The sequence below is a fragment of the Falco rusticolus genome, chromosome 11, assembly GCF_015220075.1.
Source record: "Falco rusticolus isolate bFalRus1 chromosome 11, bFalRus1.pri, whole genome shotgun sequence".
NCBI lineage: Eukaryota > Metazoa > Chordata > Aves > Falconiformes > Falconidae > Falco > Falco rusticolus.
The window spans coordinates 21,491,737-21,508,420 of NC_051197.1; the positions used below are offsets into that span (position 1 = coordinate 21,491,737).

General features: G+C 36.0%; 1 protein-coding gene across 1 annotated transcript in view; it reads left to right on the plus strand.

Moving 5' to 3' along the window:
- The first annotated feature begins 6,372 nt into the window (after positions 1 to 6,372).
- LOC119155593 (hornerin-like) overlaps positions 6,373 to 16,684 on the plus strand; it is a 54,627-nt gene continuing 44,315 nt past the window's right edge. The window contains exons 1-10 of the mRNA XM_037404422.1: positions 6,373 to 6,387; positions 7,221 to 7,416; positions 9,530 to 9,666; positions 9,968 to 10,059; positions 11,034 to 11,142; positions 11,792 to 11,818; positions 12,163 to 12,201; positions 13,006 to 13,050; positions 14,437 to 14,478; positions 15,970 to 16,011. Coding sequence (XP_037260319.1) covers positions 6,373 to 6,387; positions 7,221 to 7,416; positions 9,530 to 9,666; positions 9,968 to 10,059; positions 11,034 to 11,142; positions 11,792 to 11,818; positions 12,163 to 12,201; positions 13,006 to 13,050; positions 14,437 to 14,478; positions 15,970 to 16,011 — 744 coding nt within the window. The remainder of the gene's footprint in view (positions 6,388 to 7,220; positions 7,417 to 9,529; positions 9,667 to 9,967; positions 10,060 to 11,033; positions 11,143 to 11,791; positions 11,819 to 12,162; positions 12,202 to 13,005; positions 13,051 to 14,436; positions 14,479 to 15,969; positions 16,012 to 16,684) is intronic.

Here is a 16,684-nt window from a genome sequence, read left to right on the forward strand (position 1 = left end):
TACTTAAATCCAAATATAGAGTCTGGTAAATCACTAGAGAATCGTGGCTTATATGAAGTATTGCATATGTCTGCAGCCACACCCAAGCACTCACCTTAAAAGCACATGGGGACAATACTATTTGTTAGCTTGCACAATGCATGAGATAAGATTACTCAATGTTCATATGTCATTGCTGTCGCATGTGCTGTTCATGTCAGGTGTTTCTTCTGAGCAGCACATAAGTGTGTGGCATCGATAAGCTATGCACAGCCTTTTTCACCCTCATCTCTACTGTGGCAAAAAAAAGTTCAGTAGAAGTAATTCATTTGATCACTCCCTTTATATTCTTTTGTAGTCTAGTCAAACCTTTCTTGTTTTGTTCATTAATTCTCATGCAAGGCTTCCAGTGACATCATCTAACTAGGACTTTCGGGGTGTGGACCATTATTGTTATTTATAGAGGACCAGACTTAAACTAATGCTGGCAAGGTTTAAATCAGACAAGAAAAGCGCTAACATGAACAAAGACAAGATATTAAAGACAATAAGGAGTTGAAAATTTTTAATATGACAGAAGGGATAATTTTCATATATCTTTTTTCTGGAAAAATGTATAAATTACTGGTTTGCTGAATTATCAAATAGTTACACACTTATCAAGAGTACATCTAATGTTCTAATTTCCTTAAGAGTGCAAAATGTACTATGTAAATTTTAGTTGGCTCTTACAATGTACTATTTTAATGTACTATCCTTTTTTGAACAACAACATTATACTTAGTTATAACTAGAGCTATTCTGAGCAGTAATGCTACTGTATTATATGCTGTATTTTTAAGAAGAGAATATAATTATTGAACATAGCAAGTATAATGTTCCCTTATAAATAAAAAATGGGGCAATACATCAAGGCCTTGGAAATAGGATATAAATATAGACACTAGTGTAAGGCAGAAGAAATACTGGGTTTGGTGGAAAAGTAAATAACTGGTATCTCCTCATAAAGTCATTATGATACAATTTACAGAGCCTATTAAGAATCCTCAACACTCAGTTTAGGCTAGAATGTGTTTCAAAATAGCACTTTCAAGTTACAAAAAGTATGCTGTAGGATTGCAGCAGTACAAACAACCTCTTATTAGCACTGATACTGTACACTCAGCAAACCACTTTCATTTGGAGATGAAGTGCAGGATATTACAGAAATTTCTTGTAATTGTCAAAGTTGGTGTCAGAAAATCAAATTTTATTTTTAACATTTATAGGAGTTTTTTTTGGCCTTCCCTCTTTGAACAAGGAGGAAACAAAGAAAAGGACTAGGATTGCTGGGGAAGGCAGCTGGCACTTCAGAGCAGGCAAGGATATTCAGTAATAATTGTTTTCTTTGTCAGAATTTTAGAAAATAGTGTTTGTTCTCTGCCTTCCCATTCATTTTTATTGTTTCACAGAGTCAGTTTGGAGTGCTCAACAAAGGATTTATATGGTTATAATCTCACCTCTTCATATCTGTAAGACCACTTCTTAAGCACATTTTCTCTGAAATAATTTTGGAATGGTTACTGTTTTACCATATCATTCTCCCAGCACACCTGAGGTATCTAAGTAAATAGTTTGTCAATTCCCCTGTGAAGACCAAGACTCAGCGGTATATCACTACTGCATCCTGGAAGGGTAAGGATACCAGACCGTGACAAAAATAACCCTCACATCTTTTACCTTGTTATTCGTGTGTGTACGTTGACATTAGCTGAAGCGTTGTTATGCTTTCTAGCATTTCCAGTTACAATCTAAGTCACAAGACCAAAAATAATCTTTGGTTCACAAGCTGCAGAGACCAAGCTGAAGGCTGTTGAGGGTCATGAAGGCAGCTGAAAGTCATAACGTTGGTGAAGAAAAAGGAAACAGGCTGCTTGGTCTGATTTGCTTTAAACAGCTTTTAGTGAAAACAAAATATTTCTAGAAAACTCTGCCAGGGTTTACAGTCCTTTATTCAAGAAGATACTCTTTTGCTTAGATGAGTAGCTGACGTCCCCTGTGTCCACCATGTACCCTTTAAAACCTTCCCCCACTGCCCAGTAGGGATCCCTTTCCTTTCAGTGCTCTGGCCTCTCTCCCATGTTCCCTGGCTTGTTCTTAAAATGAATTGACTCACCCTTGGTGGCACAAGACTGATGTGATTATTTTAAAGAAAGGCCAGCTAACTCTCTCTTTGTGGGCTGCCATACAATCAGAGACCCAAAAACCCCCAAACCATGGCTAAGACTGAAGGTGTTCCAAGCACCAGGGAAGTCCATGTGCATACTGTGTGGGGCTGATCTGCACTTGCACAGTAGTTTCAGTACATAGCAAACTTTGTAATCATGGTTTCACCAGAGTCAGGAATTTACCAATAGTTCAGTTTGTATTTAATTTATGATCTCAAAAGTGTCCTTGCAAGTGTGGAGCCCTGAAAAAGACTTTTTTAAACTGGAAGTTATGGAGTACAGGTAAACTAATACTGAATCAGTGTCCTGTGCTTGATTCAGTGGAAATACTGTTCCTTTGAAATAAACCGCAAGCAATATGTTGTGTAAGATCTGGGACAGCAGGTTTACAACTCTCACATTGTAAACTAATGGTCTGAGTCTTCACCAGCTTATTCAATATAGTATTTTATTAGTGTTACAACCAACATAAGCGTATTGTTTATCTATGTTTCTTCATAACCATAATATTACTGAGATGACAGCAAATCATTGCCTGACGTTTACATATCTGCCTGTCAAACCAAGTATTCATGGAGTACTCATTGCTGCTCAGAGTAGCCTGGAGTAATAGTTCTGACCCCTATGGTTACCTCTCAGTACCTCCTAGCTGGTAGTGAAGGAGGTCTTGCATATATGTATTTCTGAGATGCCATCTCTTTGTTTGTGTTTCTAGTGTGATCAGTTAACATTCCTTTACTGTGTCATTTCTTTGACCGTGTTGCCAGCACGCTGTTGCATTTGTGGTGTGTAGCGTGCATTTTCATTGCTATTTATAACATTGGTATCAATGATAAGTTTGGTGGTACAGCAAGAGAAGGAAGATTGTGATCTCTTCCCTGATGGATAGTAGCAGATAGGAAGTAATGTCTTTCACAATGGAAGAATATAAAAAAAATGGACTTGTTAATTAAAGGTAATTAACTGAAAGAGAATACAGTTAGTTAAATACTAAAAATCTTTAAAATAGATAATGTTCTTAAAATACAGCATTTTGAATTTTAAGTTCATTTAAAATGCACAGACATCAAGAAGTTGAAGTTTCTTGTGAAGAGTCTTTGGTTTGTGGATTTTCTGGAATTGCCTGGTTAAATAGAGATGTCTGTCATATTGTTAAGGTCCTTGAATGCGCACCAGAGAAGGGCAACAGAGCAGGTGAAAGGGCTGGGAGGAATGTCCCATGAGGCGCAGCTAATGAGTCTGGGTTTCTCTGGTTTTGAAAGAAGGAGGCTGAGGGGCAACCTCATTGCTTCTACAGCTTCCTGAGGAGGGGAAGTGGAAAGGGAGGTGCTGATCTCTTCTCACTGGGACGTGGGGATGGTTCAGATCAACACCAGAGGTTTAGATTTGACATTAGGAGATGTTACGTTAGGAAACATTTCTTTATCGAGAGGGTGGTCAAACATAGGAACAAATTTCCTAGAGAGGGGTTTAGTGCCCCAAGCCTGTCAGTGTCTAAGAGACATTCGGACAGTGCCCTTGATAACATGCTTTAATTTTTGGTCAGCCCTGAAGTGGTCAGGCAGTTGGACTAGACAGATGATCGTAGATCACTTCCAACTGAAAATATTCTATTCTATTCCACCTGTTATCCAGCTTTTGGTCTTCTCCCAGTCTTCAGCAGACACCTTGTGAAAATGCTTCTGAAGAGGAAAAAAAATGTTTACTTTTTAATGCAGGTCAGATGCAGTAACTTCATATCCTTCTCACAAGGTACATGAGATAAAAGACGCTCATCAGCTCTTTGCTCTGAGAAAATGCTCAGTGGTGTTACGATGATTGGAATTTTCCATGTCCTTTCCAACTGTAAGAAAGAAGTGAAGAACTAGCAGCAGAGTACTCTGAGGTCAGCTTACACAGACCAGCAGAGAATATTTTACCAGAACTGCTCATGGCATATTACTAAGGCTTTTGTGTAGTTAGCATCCTAGTTTAGGCTATCAGCCTTCAGAAGCCTTGCCTACCCCAGATGCCTAGTTAGAGGTCAGAGGGGGCATGACTCACCCCTGAGGAGCGTGTGCTGGCATCGCCCCACCTGGGCAGGGGACTCCCACCTGCCCTGGCCTAATTTCCACGGCAGAGGCACGGCTGGCGCCGATTGGCTGTGCCGGCTCCCCGCCCCGCTGCCGATTGGCTGAGCCTCCCGCCTCCTCTCTCTCATCTGGCTGGGGCACCCGCGCTCCTGGCTCCAGCTCTTCCACACTGACCATAGAGGGACCAGAGGATGCCCACACATCAGCGTTCTGTTGATAAGGTGTGTTGTTGGGAATGCGGTGGACAGGGTGCACGCTAGCTGGTGGTATCTATTCTCAAAAGCTAAAGAGTAAGTCTGTGGCTCATCAAGAGCATCTAGGAGGAGAAGAGAAAGGAGGAAAATACTCATAAAGGATGGGATTAGAAAGGGGTATTCAGAACTGAGTCTTAAACTGTTGGCAGGATGGACCTGCCAGGACTGTTTTTTTCAAATTACGGAGGGGTATTTATCATATTAAGTAAATGCTCTATATTTAAAGGCTTTTAAAACAACTTTTGTCTCTGTTCAGAAGTTTGCCCAAGGCTCTGGAGAAGCAAACCGCCAAAGTGTCTCTTCTTGAGTCCACTAGACTTTGAATGCAGTAGCTAACTAACTAGCACTCAGGGATTTAATTGTTGGCCTGAAGTTGTATTAGACTAAATGTGGAAGATGATTCTTAACGTAGCAGCTCAGGTACTGCAAAAATGAGGGTCACATAGGCTCACAAGGAAAAGGGATTGCATCTGTGATAAAAAGAAAGAATTAGAAATTATCTATCAGATGAAGGAACTGAGATACAGTTAATTTTTTATAATTATATCCAATTAGAAGCTTGAAAGTAATATTTATTTGCCAGAATTGCCTATGCTCCTATTTTATAAATTTTTACTTTCTTGACATTTTTCATGGACAAAAGGTAAATTTGTGATGCAAGATCACCTGATTGCGTTGAGTATGTATTGGAGCTCAAGGACCATGGAAATTATTTTCTGCTTTTGTCTCAGGTCTGGACTTGGAATTTTGTAAATATGCCAATATCTCTGTTCCTCATCTAAAATGAAGTTAAAAGAGTGGGATGATGAGACTCTTAGGATATCTCTGGAAGCATTAAATTGGAGAGCTGATGCAAAGAGAAGGCATCTCAACCACGTTTCAACTTGTTGTGGTTGTGTTTCTGGCTCTCTCCTAGCTAGAATAAGAGGAAAGGATGTTTCAGACTGGTTTTCTTTTGTAGCAGAGTGCAGCTCCAGACAATTTTCCAATCCTAGCTGAACTAGTGCTAAGGACTCTGCTTTGAAACAGAACATGTAATTAGAAACAGATTTTTTTTCCATCTCTCCATGAGTCAGACAAAGATTTCAACAACACATACACCAGTTCTTATTAAATCACTGTTTACCACATCTGTTAATATAATAGCACCTACATGCTGTACTTAAAATTTAATTAGAGGTGGGCCACGTCAAAATTGTCACAAGAGATTGGATAACCGCACCCAGCATCCTGATACCAAAACATAATGCTTACCAGGATCCCATTTAAGTGACATTTTCATGAGACTTTTGGGAGGGATAGTCTTCATCTGCTCTAAAGACATAGTAATGTGCATATATAGCTTTCCTGGTTGCTGCACTTACTGGTTGTGACACCGTGCAAAGCTTCATCATCTTCCTATAGGAAATCTTTCAACACTTCAGTGACCTGCTTTATTATCTGTTGACTCAGTGGCTTTTTAAAAAGTCGTTTAAGTTCAGAGTTAAGTGCATGGGTGTTTGGAATTGCGTTCTGAAGTTTCGCTCCCCTGCTTGCAGATGCTTCTGCTACTTACTGCCTTAGCATATACAAACCCAAATGGTCTTAAGCATTCATGCACAAATTAAGCTGCACAGGTAGATGATACAAATTGAACATATCTCCCACGTTGTGTTTGAAATGCTTTAAAAAATCTCAAGTGAATACCTCCATATCCCATAAGGTAATCCTGTAGCAAACAACATGCAAAACAGCATTATTAAATACTTCTTGTGATTTAACAGTTGTATCAGCATTTTTGTAACTGAAACAGTGAGATATTCTTAAGATATAATGACCACAAATTATGTGGTGTCATGGTTAAATGCTTAGACTTCGAACATGGGACAAAATCTGGTATTAAACACCTGAGATTACTACTGGGAAATGTTTCCGTTCTTTCTTGTAAACAGTTTGCTGCCGGTGTCAGTACTACAAGTAAATTTCAAAGAAAATACACTTTCCACTGACAGTCCTTAAAGACTGGACTTCAGTCCTGCCTGTTAGTTATTTTTATGAATTTCGGTACTGGGTATAATTTATTCTTAACCCATAGGAAGCATGTACTAACAGCTTAGTATTTTTATTAAGTATATTTTACATTTAGAAGTTCCAAAGGACTTTGTGGAAGTCTTTTAAGTCCTTCAGGAAACAAGTATTTTGAAAAACTTGTCAGAGTTCTCTAGTGCATTTAACAAGAGATTTCTTGGCTGTCTCTTGGAAGTGGGAGTAGGCAAGCAGGCAAAAGAGAGCATGGTTACCGTGGTTATGTCTACAAAAAGCAGTTTGAGAGACTAAGGATTGTGTCTTAGTTCTTGTATAATGAAGGAGCTGAGCTAAATCTGTCAGCTCAATAATGAGGAAGCTTGTTTCAAGCCTTTTCTAGTCCAAAGCCATAATGCAGCAGAAAAGGCTGTTAATGGATCGCTGTCATGTAACCAGAGAATTTAAACTTCCATTAATAATTCAATATTTTAAAATGGAAATATTTGTGTCATTTATTGCACTATTCTGTCAGCGTATCTAGGTATCTTATTTCAATTTATTTTCTTTAAAACAGATGAATGCGATGAAAGCCCAGCTTTCTAGGCTTATTCTGTTTCCTGCCTTGGAGAAAAGCAAATACTTGTCAAACATGATAACTATTAAAAAGAAATTGCTATAAACTATATTGTCTTTTTGTTCCACAGATGACGAGACACTCCTGCTTTGTTTTTTTGTTCTGTGGGATATTTTTGCCCAGAATCCTTGGTTTTCCACAGACAAACACCTCAATTGATTGTGATTCTCTGTTACCAAACTATGAAGCCGAACCACAGTCATCTGCACCACCATATATTATTGCTGTATCTTTTGATAACTTTGAGCCAGGAAACGAAATCAAAGGTAAATAATCTGAATGACATAAAACCTTTATCTGTGTCTCCCAGAATTATCAGTTTTCACCAAAATTCCCCCATTTGTGTCTCAGTCTAGTTGAATTTATTTTTTAATTTCAATTTCAATCTCTTTCATCTATACCTGAGATATTAATCTGTTTTAAAATGTTAATATGTGTATATTGTGTAACTGAAAATATATTTTTTTTATTTTCCTTATCTAATAAATAGATCTTAATTTTATGTTACAGTCTTTGACAAAATTAAAATGAAATGGGACAGCTGGCTAAACTGGACTAATAACTAGTTGCTTTTTAACTTTGTATTTGAGTGTTTGCTGTTGTACCAGGCCTCTGCAATACAAAGGGATCCTAGTCATTAGACATTCACATGCCATCAACTTAAAGGAAAATAAAAATTCAGGATGAAGTATAAGACAGCTCAAGAGTGAGACATTTTGAGTCATCCTTCTAAGAGCTGCATCCCAGATTTTATCAGATTGCAGGAGGTGGAGCTATGGTGGTTTAAACCACCCTTTTGTTTTCCTAATCCAAATTGCTTGCTGGATGGAACACCTTGACAGCCTTGTTTCTCTACACTGCGATGCCATCTCATGGTGTTGTCACACTTTAAGTGGCTTGTGAATGCTTCTTTTTCTAGCCATTTGCTAGAAGCAGCGAGGAAGTATTAGCGGGTTGTAACGAATCACATGTCCTTTGTTGATCTCAGTGGCTGAAAAGGAGCATTATTCACTAAGTAGCTACTGTCTAGCTGGGATTCTGTTTTACCTGAACCTAGTGGCATGGATGTGCTTCCACAGAGAGTGATATGTAGGGAGAAGAATGGAGAAGCGTTAGAGTCCTGTTACACCTACCATTCTTGGAAAAACATCTGTGGGTAGCTCCTTTGAGGATGGGAGAGCTGTTTGATTACTGATAGATATTTTTAAAACAGTAATCCCAGCAAAATGATGGATGGCGCTCGTTTTCTATTGCTTCAAATTGTAAGCATCGGGTACCTGTTCTCAGGGAGCTGCATTAAGTTGCCCTTCCATTGTGTATGTTGCAGTGCATGGCATGTGCCAGCGCACTTACAGTGTGTGCTGTAACACATCTGTGCTTGATTTAACACTGCATTCAAACGCTGGATGTCATCCTTCCTGTGAGACCTATAAAAAAACGGTGAATTAGAACTGCAAGTTGATGACAAATTGGAAGACTAATTATGCAGCTGTTTGGAAACACCAAATTATCAAAGTCTAATTGGTCCTTGCCTTGACTTCTGTGTCATTCTGAGTTTATCGGTCCTTATTTTTAATGACTACACATATCTTTGGGCGTAAACCATTGTTCTGATGTTATTTGTGAAGGTGCCCAATATTGGCATTAGCAGAGCAAGTTTGTGATAGATCATAACAAATTTGATTGTGCCCCTTGAAATTTAACTTTAATTTGGATACACAAAACATGAAACTGCTCTCTGCCATATTTTTGTGAGCTCCTTCAGTAACAAAATTTGCATAAAATTGGGTAGTTCATAACTATCAATTTTTTGCATTTAATATAGAACATGAGAGCCAAACTGTCTAGTTTATCTTTTTCCAGTTGTAACATACACACACACACACACAAAAGGTTCTGCAATGTAGCCTTAGGCAAAAGTTAATCTTTTCTTTTGAAACAGAGGTAGAAAGAAATGCAGTTCTCTCTCACCCCTAGCTATTTTGATTTTGTAGGGCTGATTAGACAGAAAGTAAATAACCTTTTGGTCAGCAGGGCCATTGGCCAATGTTCTTAGCGTGCATGGGAAGCAAATAAGATTAAGAAAGTTGTAGTCATTTGATAAAGGATTATTACTTTTAAAATTGTCAGTAAATCATATCTTTATGTTTCTTTACATAGAAATGCCTCTCCAAATTTCTTCCTTTTCCATTATTACCATTCCCCTGAAAATTAATAAAAGCTGTAATAACCACAACATTTTTAAAAATTGTACAAGGTTTTAAGTAATTCCTGTACATGTAGGCTTGTGCTTTGGGGCGAGGGAAATTAGTTGTTAGACTTCTAAGAGGTTTTCATTGTGTATGAAACTTAAATTTCTCAAAATGTCTGTTTTCACAGTGACTCTAGAAGCACTTCAGGGTGTTGGTTTTAAAGGATTTAATCTACAAGCTCGAGAAATAGATGGAGATGTTCCTGTTGGTACTTTTAAAATTACAGATCCAAACACTAAAGCCTTGGAATGTCATAACATGACGGTATGTGTTCAGTCTTACTTGCTTAAGCTTGGTTTCCTTTTAAATACTTTTATCGGACTTCATAGAAGTAGTGAGCATTTTTTATATGGCAAAGTTGTTCCATCAGTAGAGTTTAAAAATTTAGACTTTCTCAAGAAATACATATATCTTCTATATGTGATATGAATCTAATGTAGAAGCTACCTGGCACTTTTTAGGAGGACATCAGTGTTACCTGTTGTAGTAGAGACAGTTCCTCATAATAAAGGTAAAAGTCACTTTTGCATCTTATATAATTATATGTATTTCTCTTTAATTGCAGAATTCAGCAGTAAGTCAAGCAAATTCAGATGTGAAACAGAAAGTTACAACAACATGGATTGCTCCACATGATGTTAAAGATCTTCAATTTATGTAAATAATTGTTTAACTTCTTTTTGCCTTGAAATTTGATTTCTATGGATTATTTTGAAATGCATTTGTGTTGCTATTTCTGATGTTCTTGACTTGCCATAATCATAGTTTTTTTCATAGTTTGTCGTAACTTTCCACTGTGTCATTAAGTAACATGATTTCCATTTCAAGGTATAATTATAAAAGGTAAACACTGTCCCACAGATGTTAATATATGTAAATAATTTCATTAAGCACAGTGTTATTAATGGATCTTTGAGTAAACAGTTTTTACACTTTGATCACTTTAATTATAAGAGCAACAATATGAATTTAACTAGTTCCCTGAATAAGTGAAGTTCCAATGCTATTCAATTTCAACTTTTTTCATTTTATCCTATGCTTAAGGTGACTTTTCTTGCAGATCTGAAGCTTGTAAAAATAGCATCTGCTCTAACAATATGCATGTTTGATGTAATTGGAAAGCATCTAAATATTTGATAGCTTGATATTGTTTGAAGTGTAGATTTACAATAGGGGCATTTGGCCTTGTTTCATTAAATCTTGAGGAATACAGAAAGGGGCGAAAGAACACAAATTAAAACCACAATCACTTCCACTCATTAATGCTATGAAAATCAGTTCACAACCATAGATACAGATTTTTTGAAGCAGGAAAGAGGTGTGACAATTTTTATGGACATTTGAGCTGATACTCTCCACTGCAGTCAGTGCTCCTTCATAGAGTCCATTCCTTTTCTGCCCCTCCTCAGCACCTATTTTATTTATCTTCAAATTGATGTTGGATGACAATACAGTAACTGGAAAAGTGTTCTGTGAAATGATGATGTTCTTTTCAAACTTGTACTGTATACCCTTAAAACCAAAACAGAGTGGATTTTCTTGGCTGGGAGTAGGGGGGAAGGAGAGTTTATTAGTATTTTATACTGAAATATTTTGATAGAAAAATAATAATTATTTTATTTTCTTTCCAGTGCAACTGTTGTTCAAGATTTGGAGAAATTTTGGGTTGGAATTCAAAGCAAAACTCTCACACCTACACATTCTCCATCAGTCAATGGGACAGGAAAAAGTAAAAGGAAGGTATGTTTTGAGTGTATTGGCATACTAGAAATTAATACAATAAATTAAAATATCTTTGACTTGATACAAGACATACATTTGTTGTCATGTATTCATTAACTAAGGTGGCCAAAATCATTAGATATTTTCAAAGCTTTTAATTTAAGTATCTAGTCCTCTTTCTAAATCGATGAAAAAATAAAATAAATATTATTTCTCCCCCACAGAAATAAGGAAACTAATAATTAGTTATCAAAAGAATCCATATCATAAAGACAAATAAAACTGGTCATAAGAACTTTACTGTAATTCTCGTGTAACTGTGCTATTCTTAACTGCTGCCCCAGTCCCTGGGAACTATAGCTGTGTAGCATATTCTTAGAAATGCGTTTGTTTATTTTTTGGTCAAGAATTATGCTTATATGAAACATCTGAAATATGATAGGCAGCTAAATTAAAGAAAGTATGTTCAAATCTACCATATTGGTTCTTGACTGTAGCAACACTGATTTACGTTACCTTGTGATCTAACCAAGAGTGAATACCTGTCTTCTATCCCTTGCTTTACTAGAGGTATTTCCTGTTTCCTATAATAAATCAGGGTGGTTTTTTTCCAGTAAATAATTTGCAAATGTTTCCTCTTTTTTTTTTTTTTTTTTTTTTTCCACAGCTTATGATAGAACTAGAATGTAACAAGGTAAGAGCAATTTTTCTTCAATTTCCCAAATTTTGGTTACCTCAGATTTAGAATTCCTATACTACTGGTCCACTTGTTTCATGGTTTAGCATGAAGATTATGTGGTACCATTCAAGAAACTTTCCTAGCAAGAGCTCATTTATGCTGCCAATTTTGCATGCGGTTTTGAAGGTGTTTTATTTTTAATTAGTGAACATCAGTTCTCAATGTGTAAGGTACCGTAAGCAAGGAAACACTTCCTCACTCAGACCATGAATGTGAATTCAGTCGACTTCCTGTTTAAAATAGTCTGGTATTTATACACCAGTCAATAAACAGTAACTGGAACCTGTACTTTCTTGCAGCGTGGAGGGACTTACACAACACAAGGCCGATGCATCATGGTAAGTATTCTTTCTCCAAAGACATTGCCATAGTGCTAATTGGCCAAGACCTCAAGACCTAGTCAATAGCTGCTTCTAGTAACACCTTTATCCCTCTTGTCACTCAGTTTATTTTTCTTTTTTTGACAATTTACTTTGATTGATTAAAATCCCAAACTCTCTAAATGGTTGTCAGCCTTGTTACCATTTCCTCCTGCAGGTTGTCCCTCGCTAATCTGCAGTAATTTCTAACCAAAGTTTTCTTTTTTCAGTCTTCCCTTTTTAGTCATAGTGCTGGCTTACTTTTCAAGATCACTTACTTCAACAAATCTGAAACCTTGCTTTTTGCAAATTATGATCTAGATATAAGATTTAACTTTATTATTTTTTTCTGAAAACTATCACCTACAGCTCAGTGAAGAAGCCTCTCTTTCTTCTCTTTTTTCCCAGAAAATATGCCCTACATTTATAATGTCAAGTGATTACACAGTCATATCAGTAAAAAGTTTTTATATACTTTTTAATGATCTTGACAGTGAAGTCTCTTCCTCAATGATGGACATCAAGTGTATAAGGCCAGATAAAAAAGGGTGCAAGCAGCAGAATTATGTTAATTTATACCAGCTGCTTTAGTATAGTTTTGATTATTTGGCTTTAAACATCTCTGAAATAATTTTCATAATATCAGTTGGTAGAATGAAGTCACAGAAAACTACTTCGCGTGTTCTTCCTTGTCCCACCAAGTAGATAATTCTTTCCTAAAAATCACTTATATAAAAATAATTTTTCTGCAAAATAATAAATAGCATTTTTCTTTCTTTACAGGTTGGACCTTCTGGTTCCTCTCAGAACAGCTATTCGGGCAGTCAGGTAAGAGTTCCAGCTTCCAACATTTGCACTTTTCCCTCTAGTAACCTTGAACAACTAAAATTCTGTAGCTACAGGGTACTGAGGTGATTTAATACAGTACTGAAATATCATCTTTGCTAGTTAACACAGAATGCCAGGGTTTTTCATCCAGTAAACTGTATGTTCAGTACCTGGACTAGGTTCAACTACCTACACTCTGTTGAACTCAGTAGCTTGCTCAGTATTCTTACCTCCAAGATGCTTCACCACCTCTGATTTCATGCATTAAGCATTTTTGTCAAGCAGTAACTTGACCCTTTTGAGGAAAAACAATAAAATTCCTTCCATCTTCCTAGAGGATTCCTACCTATGTGTTCAGATGTGCATGCAAATACAGTCACAAACCATTGGTTTTATAGTTTGAGACAACTGGCATGAGAATGAAGCTGTAGTTATTAATTCATTAGACTATTTTTCTTTTTTTATAATCAAGAAAAAAGGGCTAACTATACTTGTATGTCACTGTCTTCTCCATTAAAATTTGCAAAATTTCTTCAAACTTCACCAGATATTCATGCATATATTAAAGTGCCAGTATAACGTCTGTATCACTTTTAACACCCGATTATATTTGCAGTTCAAAAATTTGGGGATTTCACTGCCTAGTTAGCTTTTTAAAACTTCTGTGGTATGTATGTCTGTATTCTCATTGATCACTTTCACTCCTTTAATCACAGAAATACATGCTTAAGTTTTACTCTATTATCTCCATCACTGTAATACACCTGTTTGCACTTGAACTGTCAGATGCTTTCTGGTATGTCTCCAGTTTCTTGAATAGAGCTTCTCAAGGCTATATTTCTTTACTACTTTACTAATGATTGTGTTTGTTAGTGAATTATCTGGTAATATTCCATTTGTTCAATTTTCACTGCTTGTAAGTGGAATTACCAGATCCTGAGACATAGCAATTATTTTGATATATATACTAAATACTGATTTTCTTCATTGTATTTCTTTCATATGCAATACATACTCTTTTTGAAGACTTGAGTTGATTATCTTGTCACGTAACTACCTGAAGTTATTGGGTTTTTTCTAATATACAGACCATTTGGTAAAACAATTTGTGGATTTTGAAAGGTCACATGACCAATGACAAAGTTATATGAAATCCAGATGATGACTAATGTCTCATACTAAATTGGAATTGTTACAGCCAGTTGCCAGTGAACTGGTAAACTCTGTTCTTGCTTATTCCATATTTGCACATACATGCTGTCAGTTGCACAGCTTTTCATGCCATAAACAGCAGGGCTTTTTTTTTCCTACACACCCCACTCCCACGCCACCCCCCACCTTTTTTTTATTTTACATGGAAATATTTGACTTCTGTTTTAATTTCAGAGTGGAGTAGTTTATACAATAAGCAGGAATGGATGTGGCCCTGTAAGTACTTTTCTTACATTTATTTGTTTGTCCCCTACATAATTATAGTAACTCCTAGCCTTCAATTGCATTATTTATGTACATGTTCACATGGGGAGTGTCCGTTACAAATAGAAAATAAAGAAGAGAAAGCTAGATTAATATTACAGTTTATTCAATGATCTGAAGTAGCTGGCAAACAGAGATGTTTAAAAATTAAATAGAAACATGTAGATAATAGAATAATGAAAAAAGGACCGGAAGGGGTTATCTGTTGCACCAGCATTACACTCATTATACAGGTTGCCTATTCTCCCCTTCTACCCAGAACAAGACTGGCACAAATTGGTCTACATGTTCTAAGTTGTTCCTCCCCCAGAAGTAATCACACAGATGTCTACAATAACTAAGGCTACTTCAGTTTTTCATTCTTTTCATGCAGCAGGGAGACTTGTGAAATTATGAATCCTAGACACACCAAGCCAGTCATCCAGAAATAGGTGAAAGATACAAAAGTGCTCTTATGTGGTGCTGAATACATAGCTAAAGCATTTTTATCAAGATGGTGACTAATTGTGTGGACTGAAATACTTGCAGATTTATGTCAATTATATATCAATATTTTGGTTTCCTTTCAGCATTTACAAGATAAGATTTTTATTTTTTAACACAAAGTTATTATGCTTAAACACTTACTTAGTATAAAAAATGAGAAAAAACCCATGAATGATAAACGAAACAGTCAAGTTTACTCTTTCTGTGTCAATGACAGGGGTTTTGTTTGGTTTTCACAGTATAGCAATTAAAAAAAATAAGCTAGTCATGTAGTTCTATTGCTAAGCTCTATCAGTTGCCACTTCAAAGTAGAAAAATGGCAATGAGTCAGCACCAAGAGGAACAACGTTTCCAAACATGTAAAATATTTATGTCTTCAGTACTTGTAAAATGTAAAATTCGTCACAATGTCTATTGGGTTTTTGCAAAGAGCAACAAAATTACAGTTTTGGGAGAGACTATTGATTGTATTAATAGTAATAAGGGAGATTTGCTTTAAAAAGGGACCTGTTACTATTTATGCTGGATGCTGTTATTTTATATTTGATTGACTGTAAATCAAGAAGGTGTTAATTTTTTATTTCTTTCCAGTTTCTGTCTCCTGATTTTTACATATATGTGTACATACTTGTTACATACATAATACGTTTGAGTAACAAGCATTGTATTAAATCTTTATAATTTATTTCTATTAAAATAATGTAGTGACAGTGCCTGGTTTAGGATGTTTCATGAGTGCCACTAGATAATCACTAATATTCAAAGGGCTAATGTGCCTGGCTCTTACATTCACACATGGGTGTTCATGCATTAATAGTGGAGAGAACAATACTCTCCTTGTCATCTATTCTTTACATACCCTACATAAGGATTGGTCAGAATTGAGGGTGACTAAAGTGTACCTTTTCTTCTTAAGCAATTATAGAAGAGAAATAACTGGTTTCATTTTCTTCTTAGGGAGGTGCTGCTGATGCATATAGCCAAAACGCCTGTAAAGATGTAAGCTGGTTATACATGTATTTACTGATTGTCTACTACTGTGTTAGCTCATCTCCTTAGTGCAAACTGCATTTGGTTCTCTTCTGCAGAGCTATATTATTCTTCCTAAATATATTAAGGAAAATGGTAGTAGTCCAAGGTGGTATTCTCAGATTAAACCCCCAAATTAAAAGGTGTTACATTGTCACTTCCTTGAAGCATAATAATTTATGTTATAGGGGCTACTCATCACCTATTATAAACGCCTAATTTATTAGCCTACTAAAATATCAGCATTCTTACTGTATAATGCTTTTTATCTGTTGGAGTAATTAACTTTGGATGTTGCATATTGTACAATATTATTTGGGTTTCTTTACTATCTTTGTGTATTAATCCAATAATCCTTTAGTTAGTAGAGAAATTTCTATTGTCAATCTCATTTATTTAATTTTCACCTGAAAACAGATACATTTTGAAATCTAACATACTTACATTCTATACTTGCTTTCATGATTTTAAAAATGTTATCAGAAAGAAAACATACCCTCTAATGTTTGTTGGGATCTCAAACCCTAGCCAAGAAACTGCTTAACCATATGCTTAACTTTAAATACATCATTAATTTTATTAATTTCTAAATATTAAATAATTTAAATTTTGTTTAATATGTAGCTGTAAACTGTATTTGTGA